Source organism: Cricetulus griseus, chromosome X, assembly GCF_003668045.3.
Source record: "Cricetulus griseus strain 17A/GY chromosome X, alternate assembly CriGri-PICRH-1.0, whole genome shotgun sequence".
NCBI lineage: Eukaryota > Metazoa > Chordata > Mammalia > Rodentia > Cricetidae > Cricetulus > Cricetulus griseus.
In genome coordinates, this window is record NC_048604.1 from 77,765,257 (window position 1) to 77,778,541 (window position 13,285).

Genomic DNA, 13,285 nt, shown 5'->3' on the forward strand with positions numbered 1-13,285 from the left:
AGTTTCATTTTGCCTAACTACTATATCTCTCATAATGTGATCACCTGCCATTATTGTGAAAGCCAAATGTAACTACAGAGTTAATGAGTATCTACAAATGTGTTTCAATTTATTTTTATCTTACCTTAACATTGAAACTTAAAAATCAAGCTGTGTCTATGAAATTAGACAAAATTACACAGTAAAGAAGCTTCTGTATGTATTAAAGATATTTTATTGGCTCTAAAAAAGCACATAGGAAAATGATTTTTCTATTTCAATCATTGGGCTGACAGTCTCTCCCAGATATTGCTCTGCTTACAGTTAACATAGCATGACTTAGTCTATGGTATGTGCTGCAGGAGATGCCAAAATGTGTAATACAGATCTATATGAATGAACTACTGAGTGTTAACTATTATCAGTAAATTTGATCACTTGACAAATAAAAAGAAATATTTCTTCTGTTTTGTGCATTTTGCTTAGATATAAAGTTAAGAATTCCATTATGAAGATACACATGAGTCCAGGAAAGAATAGAGGAGAGCAAGAAAAGAGATAGCTTAATATAGGGCGCCATTATAGGTTTGTAGAGAGGGAGGAGGGATGAGCAAAGGGGTCAAGACCTTGCTGGGGAAACCCACAGAAACAGCTGTCTTGACCAAGTGGGAGCACATGGACCCCAGTCGTAAAACTGGGGAACCAGCATTGGATCTAACCAAGCCCTCTGAATGTGGGTGTCAGTTAGGAGGCCTGGACAGTATATGGGACCTCTGACAGTGGAACCAGTATTTGTCCCTAGTGCACAAATGGACTTTGAGAGCCCATTCCCAGTGGAGGGATACTCTCTCAGCCTAGATACACAGGAAAGGGCCTAGGCACTCCACCAAATGATATGACAGACTTTGATGATCCCCCATGTAAGGCCTCACCCTCCCTGGGGAGTGGATGGGGAGTGGGATGGGGGAATCGGTGGGGGGCATGGGAGGATGGGAGGGAGCGGGAACTGGCATTGATCTGTAAAATAAGGTTGTTTCTAAATAAAAAATTACAAAGACAAATTTATATTAAAATTCAGTCATCCAATAGAGTGCTAATGACATGTAAGAGTAGTAATTTACCTTGCCTTAAGGTATTTTGAAAATAGTATGCCTTTCTGTTGTTTTCAGAATGCTGAATTCACAAGTGATGCAGATAAAAGTGATGACAGAGACTGCCAAAACCCAGTGTTCAGATAAATCTCCTGAAATCATACTCCATACAAGGCAACATCACTATTGAAAGAAGGCAGTTGAGAATTTCTTAATGTTATGCAGGCACGGTTTAAAATAATGCATTTCATCTATAAGAAACTCAGGAACTTCAGTACCAGAAATTTGATAGTATAGGAAAATGTACCAGGGAGTCTCAAATGTGCTCAACATTGATCACATCAACTTTGAGTTACTGAGGAGATCAAAAGATCATACTGAAACTACAAAGAATAAAAGGTCAAAATGTTTTTTTTTTATTAAAGTCTAAGACATGTTTATATATCTCTAATGAAGATCTCTCTGTAAGAATATTAAAAGAGTCCAAGCCTGGGTTAAAACCAGGATTGGTGCTCTTTTTATCATTATACCATATTTCAGGGCCCTGTGTAATATACCCCACTGTTACTGAAGTTGCAAGATGGCTGTTTACATTCTAGTTGCACAGTGTAGTCAGCTTTACACGTTACAGAATTCTTTACACGTTACAGAATATTGACCACAAGGGAACAGAGTGCACTATTGTTTTTATCCGTGATAAACAACCTAAAGAATTTCTTTTTTGCTACCCTTCCTTCCTCTGTTCCTTCTTTTATTCTTTATTTCCTTGTTCCTTCTGGTCATTTCTCTTTCCCTTCTTGTCATTCTCTTTTGTTCAAAGGTATTATTTTTATTTTAAAATATATGTAAATGCATATGTATATATGTTTGGGTATGTGCACTTGAGTGTATCACCCATGAAGTCCAGAAGAATGTAGGGTCCCCAGGAGCTGGAGTTACAATTATAAACTATCTGAGGTGTGTGTTGTGAACAAAACTCCAGTCCTCTGCAATAGCAGTATGCTCTTTTAGCCCCCAAGGCAATTCTCCTGCCTCTCACCCTCCTTTTCTCACATATTATCCATTTCTAAATTATATTCTCCCCTTAATAAACTGTTTAAGTAGCCTCAAAATAAAGCTTTTAAGAATTATGACATGAATTACACAATTGCTATGGTGACTGCTATGCATTTAAAATAAATTGGGAATTTGTCCCTCTTATTTTATACTCCAGACTAATATGGCATAGAAGTTCTTCATTAGAAAAATTAAATAATGGTGCATCAATAAAATTTATTGAGCACAAGAAATGTACATAAACAAAGGGAAAGGCATTCAAATCTTTTATTTTCTAGAAGGTCATTCTATTTGGGAAAAAAAGATTTCTAAGGTTAAATATTAGGTATTTCCTTGCCTACTCAAAAATTTAGGAGAAATAAAATCTTGTAAGTTGCATACCACTGCAGGACATTTTTCCTTTGGAAGCACTACTCTTATACATGTGTCCTCAACACATATGACCTATGTACTTTCAAAAGGCTGAACTGTCATGTTGGGGGGGATTGATTTCATAATGGGAGTTTAAACAGGAAAAATCAGTCAACTGAAATGTATACTGTACATGTTTTTTTCCTTTAAGCATTAACTGATTGTTTTTGGAAAGTATTACTTAGCAGTTGGAAGTTTGTGGATTGTCATGGGAGTTCAGAGAAAACAATGTGAAGAATTTGTCAGAAGGTGGAAGTCTACACAGGGAAAATATAAGTGCAGATTTCCTGAGACATGTCTTTGTGGACACTTGTAATAGTTTTCCATGTTGTTGATGTGCAGTTGGCACCAGGAAATCGAATAATGTGTTTCAGAGTTGGGGAAATAAAACTGAGAATGCAGCATGACTCTTTGTTGTTACTGTCAAACCTTATTTACTCCAAGAGAAACATTTTGCTTGAGGACACAAGTCTAAAGTTCCAGGTACTTACACACAGCATTTAATCACTTACTTAACTGCAAACTCTTCCTATGTTTCTTTTTTTTTTCAAGCATAACAGAGATGGTAGAACCTGAAACCCTTAGAATGATGCCAGTAGACAAAATAGTTAACTTTAAGTTTTGAAATATAAAGAAACTGATTATGTTATTAATCAAAATATTAGATATGCTTTTATCTAGTAATATTTTTGTGACTCCAATAATGTCTGTATGTATCTGTGATGGCTAATCATGGTTATCAACTTGACACACCTGGTAACAGAAAACATCAACTGAGAAATTGTCTCTACCAGATTAGTCTGTGGGAAAGTCTAGAGAAGCATTTTTGTTGAGACAGGGTTTCTCTGTGGCTTTGGAGGCTGACCTGGAACTAGCTCTTGTAGACCAGGCTGGTCTCGAACTCACAGAGATCCGCCTGCCTCTGCCTCCCGAGTGCTGGGATTAAAGGCGTCCACCAACACCGCCCATCGAGAAGCATTTTCTTGATGGATAATTGATATGGCAGGGATGTACCCACTGTGGGTATTGCCACATTAGACAGATGGTCCCGAGTTGTATAAGAAAGCAAGTCATGTTAACAAGAAAGTAAGCAGTATTCCTCTCTGGTCTCTGCTTCAGTTCCTGATTCTAGGTTCCTGCCTTGATTTGCTGCCTTGGCTTCTCCTGATGATAAGACTGTAACCTATAAGCTGAAATAAACTCTTTCCTCCTCATTTTCTTTTTGATCATAGTGTTTTATCACAGCAAAAGTAAACCAAAGTACAACAGTATCTAAGCATGCACATGGCCAGTACCTTAGATATACACTGACTATGGGATAGGTGCTTTCTTTGTTTCTCAGATCAATATTCAAATATGTAACTTGCCTAGTAGATTTATGACAAATTCACCAAGAGTATCATTATCAGCTGGTTGCTGTTTGATAATGAAATCCAAATTTTTAGCTGATGTGGTAATGTGAATATGGATTGGAAGAATTTTGAGAGGTGAATATATTTTGTATAAGGTAAGGACACAGGCAATGGGACCTAGAAGATAGATAACAGCAGGATATATCTCATGGCTCCCCAAGGATGCTAACCTCTTGGTGGTCATACCTTATGCCTTCTACTTTAAGTGTGAGTAAGGTTATTGGTTAGATTTGTAGGAAAATACTATGAGAAATTTGATGAGTTGTTACTCTGATAATTGAGTATTGAAAAAATAAGATGAAATTCCTCTTATAATCCATATTATATAACAAAACAAGAGGCTATTAATTAATTCTTTGCCTTGCTTCACTTGTGGAAGAAAGGTGCCATATTTTTGTGCAGTTTGTGGAAAGGAAGATGAAGCATGTAATTTTGAAATCTATTTAAAACAGAGGAAGTGTTATGAGTGAATCAGAAACAAAGGCTAGGGAGAGAGGGAAAACAGTGAAGTTACTTGCTTCAGAAGCATGAGGTTCTGAATTCCTAAAAATCAGCCATAATGATACAAAGATATATATTTGTATTCCCAGTGCTGGACAAACATAGATAGAGAGGTGCAGAGAGGGGGGTGGAAGGGAGGTAGCAAGGAAGGGAGGAAGAGAGGGAGAGAGAAGGAGGAAGAGAGGGAGGATATCTTAGAAAGATCTTGAGTTATCCTACTACACTTTATCCAATAGACAAAAGACAATAAATTCTGGCAACAAATACAGGGAATTTGTTATTCTAGTTTTTAGTCTAACATGAAAAGATTGGATTTTGTCACCCCAGTATTCCTTACAATAAAATAATTGACAAAACTTAAAATCACCAATTTTCATAGATCATTTAGAGAATGGAGGATTCTAAAACCTAAAGAAACATCGGGAAAGTCAAGATAATCACAATCCACTATATAAAACTACAGACAGAAGCCATAGCTGGAGATAGTATCAGGATAAAAAAATAAACTGTGTGAAAGACTGCTGGGGTCTTATTGTACACTATGTTGAAATTTAAAGAACCCTGGTAGTATCCAGAATAAAGAGTATCCCATGCTTTTATGACTTTTAAATTTAAGAATCTAACTGGTTATCAGAATGTGGATTGACTATTAGATAAAGATGCCTTTGATTTCAAACTGAGAGAGAGAGAAAATATCTCATATGGTATATTTTCAGAGTAACCCATTTTTGAGAGAAAACTCTGCCTAAAGAGAAGCTTGTTAATATAGTGTATGTGATACAAGTTTCAATGTGACCTAACAAATCTTGAAGAAAGAAAACAATCATGTCCAGACTTCTCTAGCTTTCTAAGCAGTGGAAATGAAACATCAAATTGCTTGCCCTCTTGACTTTCTTTTTCATCTAAAGTGTAGAAAACGTTAAAAAGTCCTTATGAAGTGACCATGTGGCAGAGGTTGACTAAGACATTGAGATCTAATCATAGGATTATAGAATGTTTTTCCTCATCTCACAGCTTGCCACCATATCAAGAGGGCTCCTATGTAATAATAGAGGATTAAAATGGACAGAATTGAACATCTCGAAAAAAGCAGACAAAAAAGATCCCACAGACAGTTTCAGTATCCACCATTTTTCACCACTCTAAACACAAAGGCATCTTTATCCTAGTTAGAAAAACATAAAACATCACACAAAACATGTAATTAAATTATTTCCTTGTAAGTAGTACAGTTTGCCAGGATTTCACAAAACATTACAGGTTATATTGAATTATAAAATGCTGAAAAACAGAATAAGCATTAGTGGTATATTCAGAAATAGAAAATATTTTAGAGTTATCAATGAGTCCAACAACTTAAAATACATATGATTAATATGTTAAGAACTATAATGGAAAAAGTGAAAAACATGCAAACATGGATGGATAATGAAGGCACAGAAATAAAGTAAAAGTCAAGCTGAGACCTAAAATGCTAAAAAATTATATCCACCATCATAAAATTCTATATGAAGCAAAAAGAATTTTTCATAGAAGGATACAGAAATTTGTTGCCAGGAATTGTGTCTTGCAAGGAATGTTGGAAGAACTCCTTCAGAGAGAAGTAAAAAATGTAAATCCGAAGTTCAAGGTCTTCATAGAGTAAGGAAATGTATCACAGAATGAATAGGGGTTTTACAAAGCTCCATTTTATATTTATGAGTGATTTACCAGATAATTCATTAAACATAAGAGCACTAACATATTAAGTGCTTATACTTTATGAGCTTGGGAAATGTATGATGGCATTATTGGAAAACAAGAAAGAAATACTCAGAATATCTTACTATAAGATTCTTGCAAAGACCCATGAAGTGGTAGTGCATTAATTGATCATAGTGTTAAATTCAGATTTAGAGCAAGCACTAAATGAAGTCAGCCCCTGAGATCACACACACACACACACACACACACACACACACACACACACTATTATGGGGCCTCAACAGGTTATATTCTCTCTCTCTCTCTCTCTCTCTCTCTCTCTCTCTCTCTCTGTGTGTGTGTGTGTGTGTGTGTGTGTGTGTGTGTGTGTGTGTGTGTGTGTAAAACAACAATTAAAGCCAAAGAGGCCATGAATTTGATAGAGACATGTGGGGGAAGGGTTGAAGGAAGAGGAAGAGAATAGGACAAGGGGAGAATGTTATAATTATATTTTAATTTAAAAATATTAAATTGAATAAATGCTATTCTCAGAGGTGTGGGAAATAAAATCATACAACATTAATATCAAATAAGGAATAAACGTTGAGAATACAAAATAAAAGCAGTGGCAAAGTATATGTATTTGATAATCAGTATCTTAATCAGTGGATTCATCTCTCCAGTTTGCAAACTGATTAAATTTAAAAAATAAGAAATGGTACATCATTTAAAAATAAAGGAAAAGAAAGCTGGTGGAACAATATTTGCCTCAGGAAGAAGCAGAATTCACATCAAGGAAAATTAACAGGGTTTATGGGGAAGACATAATAATAAAAATCATTACTTCCTTGAGGGATGATTATATATATATATATATATATATATATATATATATATATATATATATATATATGCACAGGGTTAAAATGAGTCTTATAAGGAAACTACTGGTCAAAAATATGCACTCATATCATTTAAGATTTTATCATCTGGGCGAAGACTTAATGGATCCAAAGGTTGAAGCATCAGCAAGGAAATAGTTGAACAGAAAATTATCATAAACTGAATGGACTTTTATAAAATACCTAACATGAAAAAATACAAAAACACATTTTCAAGCTTACACGGAGTAGAATATATGTCAACAAGGATAGGCCACACTCTATGCATTTCACAGACATTGTAAAATTTGAAGGTATAGAAATCATATAAAGTATACTATGAAGACATAAGAGAAAGTAAAAGTGGGTTGTGGAGAGCCACAGCCCTAAGATGGCGCCTGGCTGGATGCCAGGTAGTCCGAGCTTAGCTGTAATCAAGCCTTATTTGGAAGTGCTTGAGGCATCTGGCGCGCTTCCTCCTTCTGTGGCCTATCCGGGATTGCCAGATGGCATGAGCTGATTGGGCACTGAGCATCTACTTAAGGGCTTGCAGGGGCTGAGAGAGAGAGAAGCTGATGTACAAGGTTCCTGAATAAACTGCTTGAAGAAGAGTCGTGGTCGTGTTTCTCTTGCTGGTCGAGATAGACATGACGGTGGTTAAAAAAATATTGTATGTATAAAGTGCTGGGATATTAATGAATACATTTTTGAAGAACCCATAGATCCCAAGGAGACTAGAGAGAAATGAAAATAAAAACACTTTGAAGTAAACTAAATGAGAACAAAGCTCAAAGAAATATTTGAGTTGCAGTGAAAGCTTGAAGGAAAAATCATAGCGCTGAATATCCATATTAAAAACAAGGAATAGTTAATCTAGTCACCTTACTTCTGTATTAGGGAACTAGAAAGAGAACAAAAAAGCCAAAGTAGAGGAAAACAAATGCTAAACAGTATAATAGAGATCAAGAAAACTAAAAGCACTGTTAAAGAAAAAAATGGAAACCAAAGGAAGTTGTTTTACACAGTTAACAAAGTTAAGAAATTTCTGATCGCATGAAAGAATATAAACTCCTAGTATCTAAAACCAAAGAGAATTAATAATGCTTCCATATAAATTAAAAGTACAGTAGAAGAATATTTAAAACAATTCTATGCCTACACATCTGGTAACATAAATCAAGTATTCCAATTATTTGAAAATAACCCAGATGAATATATGCAGTGACAGAAAACTGAAATTTCTCTATATCTAATAATAATAAGAGAGAGAGAGACAGGTCTATATCTACAAAGCAACCAAGTAATGTTTCCAAACAGAAAACAATAGTCCTAAATTGTCTTACTAGTGAATTCTAAATGTGGAAAGTCAAGTAAGATTATGTCATACATCAAGTATTTGGAAATTGATACAAGATATTACAAAACACCTATTAGAATTGTATCACAAATAATAAAAAACCCTGAGGCAGATATTGTGGTTTAAGCTGAAGATCAGATAAACAAAACAGTCAACCACTAGCTCTTATGTCTACCAAGGCTGAAATAGAGATTCTGTCTTCCCTGTGACTGGAAACTAAATCTCTTCCTATCCTCAACATGACTAATTGCCACTAATTGCTTCTTCCTTATATCCCTCTAGTGCTGGGATTAAAGGCATGAGCTCTGTTACTCTTTTAGACTGGATCAATTTTGCATAGCCCTGTGTGGCCTTAAACTCACAGAGATCTATCTGTCTGTGTCTCCTGAGTCCTGAAATTAAATATGTGTGCCACCACTGCCCAGCTTCAATGGCTGTCCAGTGTGGCTGGCTTTGCATCCTCATCTCCAGGCAAGATTTATTTGATCATAAACAATATATCACCACAATTCCCTTTTTTGTCTAATACAAAAGAAGCCTATAATTAATATAAGGAAAACCCTATACAGTAAGTACAATAACTATATATAATATATGCAGGCAAAAGTATATCAACAATGTCTAATCCATTTGGATTTGAAAAAGTCAGAGAAAATAGCATATTATCTATCATATTTTGGTGAGTTTAAAGTCTTGTATCTAATTGTATGATACTACACTTTTGAATAGACACCAAATATTTTAAGACTCTATAGAATAATTAATGATGACTTTTAATAGGCATATCACTAGCTCATTACAATGTGTGCACACTAATGGGAGATTTCCATCTCAAGAGAAACTGTATGTTATACATGTGCCAAATTACAGAGACCTTGAACTTCTCACCCAGTTTGTCTGTGTACCTAAAAATGATTTAGAAATAATCTAAAATGAAAAATACCCATAGTTTTGCCTATTTTATATAGATCATATTTTCCTATAAAAATTACTACTATTTGTGATTTTTTTTCCTCATGGGAAACTCTTTGATTACTTTAAAACAAAATGGCATCTGTCACTAGCAGTTATATTTGTTATTCTTCTATCATTGTTAAGTGGACTATTATACATCAAATAATGCCAAAAAGTCTGAAGCATCTGTTAAATAATTCTGTTTCTGCTCTTACAAAGTAAATTTTATACTCTCTAGTATTCGCCTGCATAAGCAAATTCACAGAATTTGTGCAACATATTAATATGTTCAAAATATTATATGGAATTATGAAAAGTGCATTCAATTAAAAAACATTTAAACAGTTCAATTGGCACTGAGGTGATATCTTGCTTGTACAAACAAAGCTTGTCTGAAGGTCAGAGAACGGAGTTGGCACTAGCTAACCATAGAGGTCTGGAGACAGACAGACAGACAGGAAGTGAGCCAGTTGGGCAGAAACAGGATATAAACAGGGAGTAACAGGAACTTGCTTTCTTGTCTGCTGAGACGAAAAGGAGGTAAGGTGTGGTGGTGCATTACTCCTTCTCTCTGATCACTCAGCATTTCCCTCTATATCTGACTCTGGCTTTTTAATATCTAGACCAATTAAAAACTCCATTTATGTGGCACTGTTGACATAAATAGTCCAAGAGGCACTCACAAGAATATTTATCTTACTAATCATATTTACAGGCAGAATTAGTGGCACAAACCCTGAATACTAGCACTTGGGTGGGAGCTATATGTGGATCTAGAATTCAAAGTTGTCCTGATCAATTTGGCTACTCTGGAATCAGCCTGGGTCAAACAGTGAGACTCTATCTCAAAACTGAAAAATTAACACATTCAAATAGTTTATAACAGAAAAGATTTTAAGACATCTAAATAAATGGAAAATAAATGGAAATTGATATTATCCAGTAGTATAGAACACTATTGAAAGCCAGTTACTTGAAAATCTTTAAGAGGTCAACTGCAAATAAAAGAAGCAGAAACCTGATACTAAGAGCATAAAGTACACAAAACAAATAGATACAGAACAGATTAAACACTAATAAGATAATTCTATAAATATTATCAACACATCAAGATAATGAATAATAAACAAAAAGTTCAATTAATAAGCTCAAAGTAATTTGAGAATTTCCATATTTTATTCCCTAAGAGGTGAATTTATAAAGCTGATGCCCAGCAATATCACAGAAAATGAGAAAACACAGACATTATACATCTCATATAGAAAGTAAATAATGTCATGTGTATGGTACAATTACCAACAGACAAAGTAATTTTTAAACAAACATGATTTTCCTGATAAAAATTGAGGCTACCTAGTGACAATTCTAAGATAATTAGATTTATTATTGTACCCTCCGTAGTGCATATACTCTACAATTTTTCCAAGAAATTATTTTTAATAGTTCAGATTAGAAACAAGCCTGCTTCACATGTCAATCCCTGCTCCCTCTCTATAACCTTCTACCCCGCTCCCCACCAACTCCCTACCCCTTCCCCCCTTGCCTCCCTAGGGAAGGTAAGGCACTCCAAATTTTATAATATATATGTTTATACATAATGCCTATAAGTTTGAATACAAGGTAAAATTATCAGTTTAAAAAATGTATTTAACTACACAAAAGACTCTCAAAAAGTACTCCATACCAAGGCACTATCAAAACATTGTAGACAAAATAGCTTCAGTGCCCACTCCATCAACTGTGAACAAATAAAGGAATCACCAACCCATGTAAACCCTTCCAAATTATGCAAACAGACAGAAAACTACTCTATAAATTTCACAAGCTAGTGTTATTGGTACAGAACCTGGATAAAATAACAGCAGAGACATCTTACAGAGAGCAGATACCTTATGCAAATTCATAGCACATGTGGTGGAGCAGTGCATTAATGAAAATTAGATGGTAACAAAAATCAGAATGATGACACCACATTATAAACTGTTGTGCACTTGGAATCACTACTATAAGAAAAGGTGAAATGTATGTGAGCATAAGCTGGCATAAATGGCAAAGCCTTTCAAAACCCTGAAATCAATATATGATGAGACCTTATAGCAAATTTTCATTATGAGAAATTCCATTTCAAAGTCATAGAATAATTATATTAAAAGTATAACATTATAAACATCTTGCATAGAGCCCAGAGTTCATTAATGTATCACATTGGGTTTCTTATTGAATATTAGAGAAAGTACATAAGCAGTACTCATATAGGATAATAATTATGAAAGTAAGGGATAAAAAAGATGAAGGCACATAACAATGGTAACAGTATTATTTCTTAATTGTTTTTAAGTCATTGGGACATCACCTGACTCTAGCCACAATTGCTGTAAACCCAGTTTATTAATCAAGCTGGGTTGGGAAAGTGAGTTATCCAAATGTGCAGAGGACTGAAACTGGATCCTAATCTTCTTGAAGAACAACAACAGAAGTTTTAAACTTGGCAAGGGCCACATTTTGAACACAAAAGGTGGAAACTGCTAAAGGAACACGTATGGAAAGCATTTCAATAAATGTCTGGAGGCAAAAGACTTTCAGAATAAGACTCTAAAATACCTGGAAATAATAGAATAAACAAATAGAAATCATATGAAATGAAAATTTGGTACAGCAAAAGAAAGAATTAGCAGAGTGAAAAGATAACTAAATAACAGAAAATCCTTGCCAGCTTTTCATCAGATAGGGATTACCATGGTGGTTATTAAAAAGCAAACAAACAAACAAACAAACTTAAGGAAATACACAAAAATCACCTGATACCATTGAAGGCAATGCTGATGCCAGGGATATGGGTTACCACCTGGGGGCCACATTGGTTTCCAAGGGTCTCCCTGATGTGTGCCCATGCCTGTCTGAGTGGCCTGCTCTGCCACCTGGTTGGTGTTGAAATCCACAGCTCCTGATACCACTGAAGGCCATGTCAATGCAAATGGTCTGAGCCACCACCTGGGACCATGTTAGTGTCTGAGGGCCACACTGTAACAGGGCCCATGCCAATCTGAGTGAGTTGCTCTACCACCTGGGGATATGGTAACATATGGCCTTGGGATGCTGCCTAAGGCCATGTCTGTGTCTATGGCCCAGCAGTGGCCAGGGTCTAAGATGATTGATGTTCATGGCTCCTGTTACCACTAAGGGCTGTGTGGATGCCCCGGGTCTGGACAGCCACCTGGGACCATGTTGGTATCCAAGGACCTTGCTGCCACTTGGGTCACAGTGATCTTGGTGGCCTTTGCTGCTACTGTGGCCATGGTGACATCCAGAGTTGCCAAGGGCCATGTCTGGGTCCACGATCCTGCTGCAGCTTGGGTCTGTGCTGATGTCCATGGCCCACGTTGCCAACAGGGGTCATAGGAACCATGTGTGTTGAAATACAGGGGATGTGCTGACCTGACCTGTCCCTCACTGGCCCTAGGATAGCTAGCCCTGCCCCTTGATATAAAGTGAAGCAGGAGAGATGGCCCAACCCCTCAAAATGGGCTTGGGAGGGCTGGCTTTGCCCCTAGCCCAATGGGGGCTATACCTGTGGCCCACACCTGCCAGCTCATCTTTCACCCAGATCCACAACCTTGGCCTTGGGTTTGCTCACCCTAACTTCTACCCCATATATGACCTGCTGTAGTGTATGATGGGACTGGTTCTGTGGAACAGTATCCACAAGTTCACCATGACTCTGGGCAACTGCAGGATACCTGAGAGGAGTTTTGCTGAGGGACCAATGATGATCATGTGCCCGAGGCCGTGAAGCAGACCAAGGGCTCATTGCAATGAACATTTTGTGGGTGGGATAGATTGGACAAAAGGGTACACTGTGTGATGCAGCACAGCTCCTGATGCTACTAGAATGAATGAAGAGGTGTTGGAAAGAGAGAGGAGCAAGGTTTTCTCATTTGTTTTGTTTTGTTTTTAATTGGC

At 36.3% G+C, this 13,285-nt stretch overlaps 1 protein-coding gene across 1 annotated transcript in view; it reads left to right on the forward strand.

Annotated features, from left to right (window-relative positions):
- LOC100772705 (melanoma-associated antigen B2) overlaps positions 1-12,724 on the forward strand; it is a 36,699-nt gene extending 23,975 nt beyond the window's left edge. The window contains exon 2 of the mRNA XM_027432679.2: positions 12,507-12,724. Within this exon, the coding sequence (XP_027288480.1) occupies positions 12,507-12,724 (218 nt within the window). The remainder of the gene's footprint in view (positions 1-12,506) is intronic.
- The last annotated feature ends 561 nt before the right edge of the window (positions 12,725-13,285 follow it).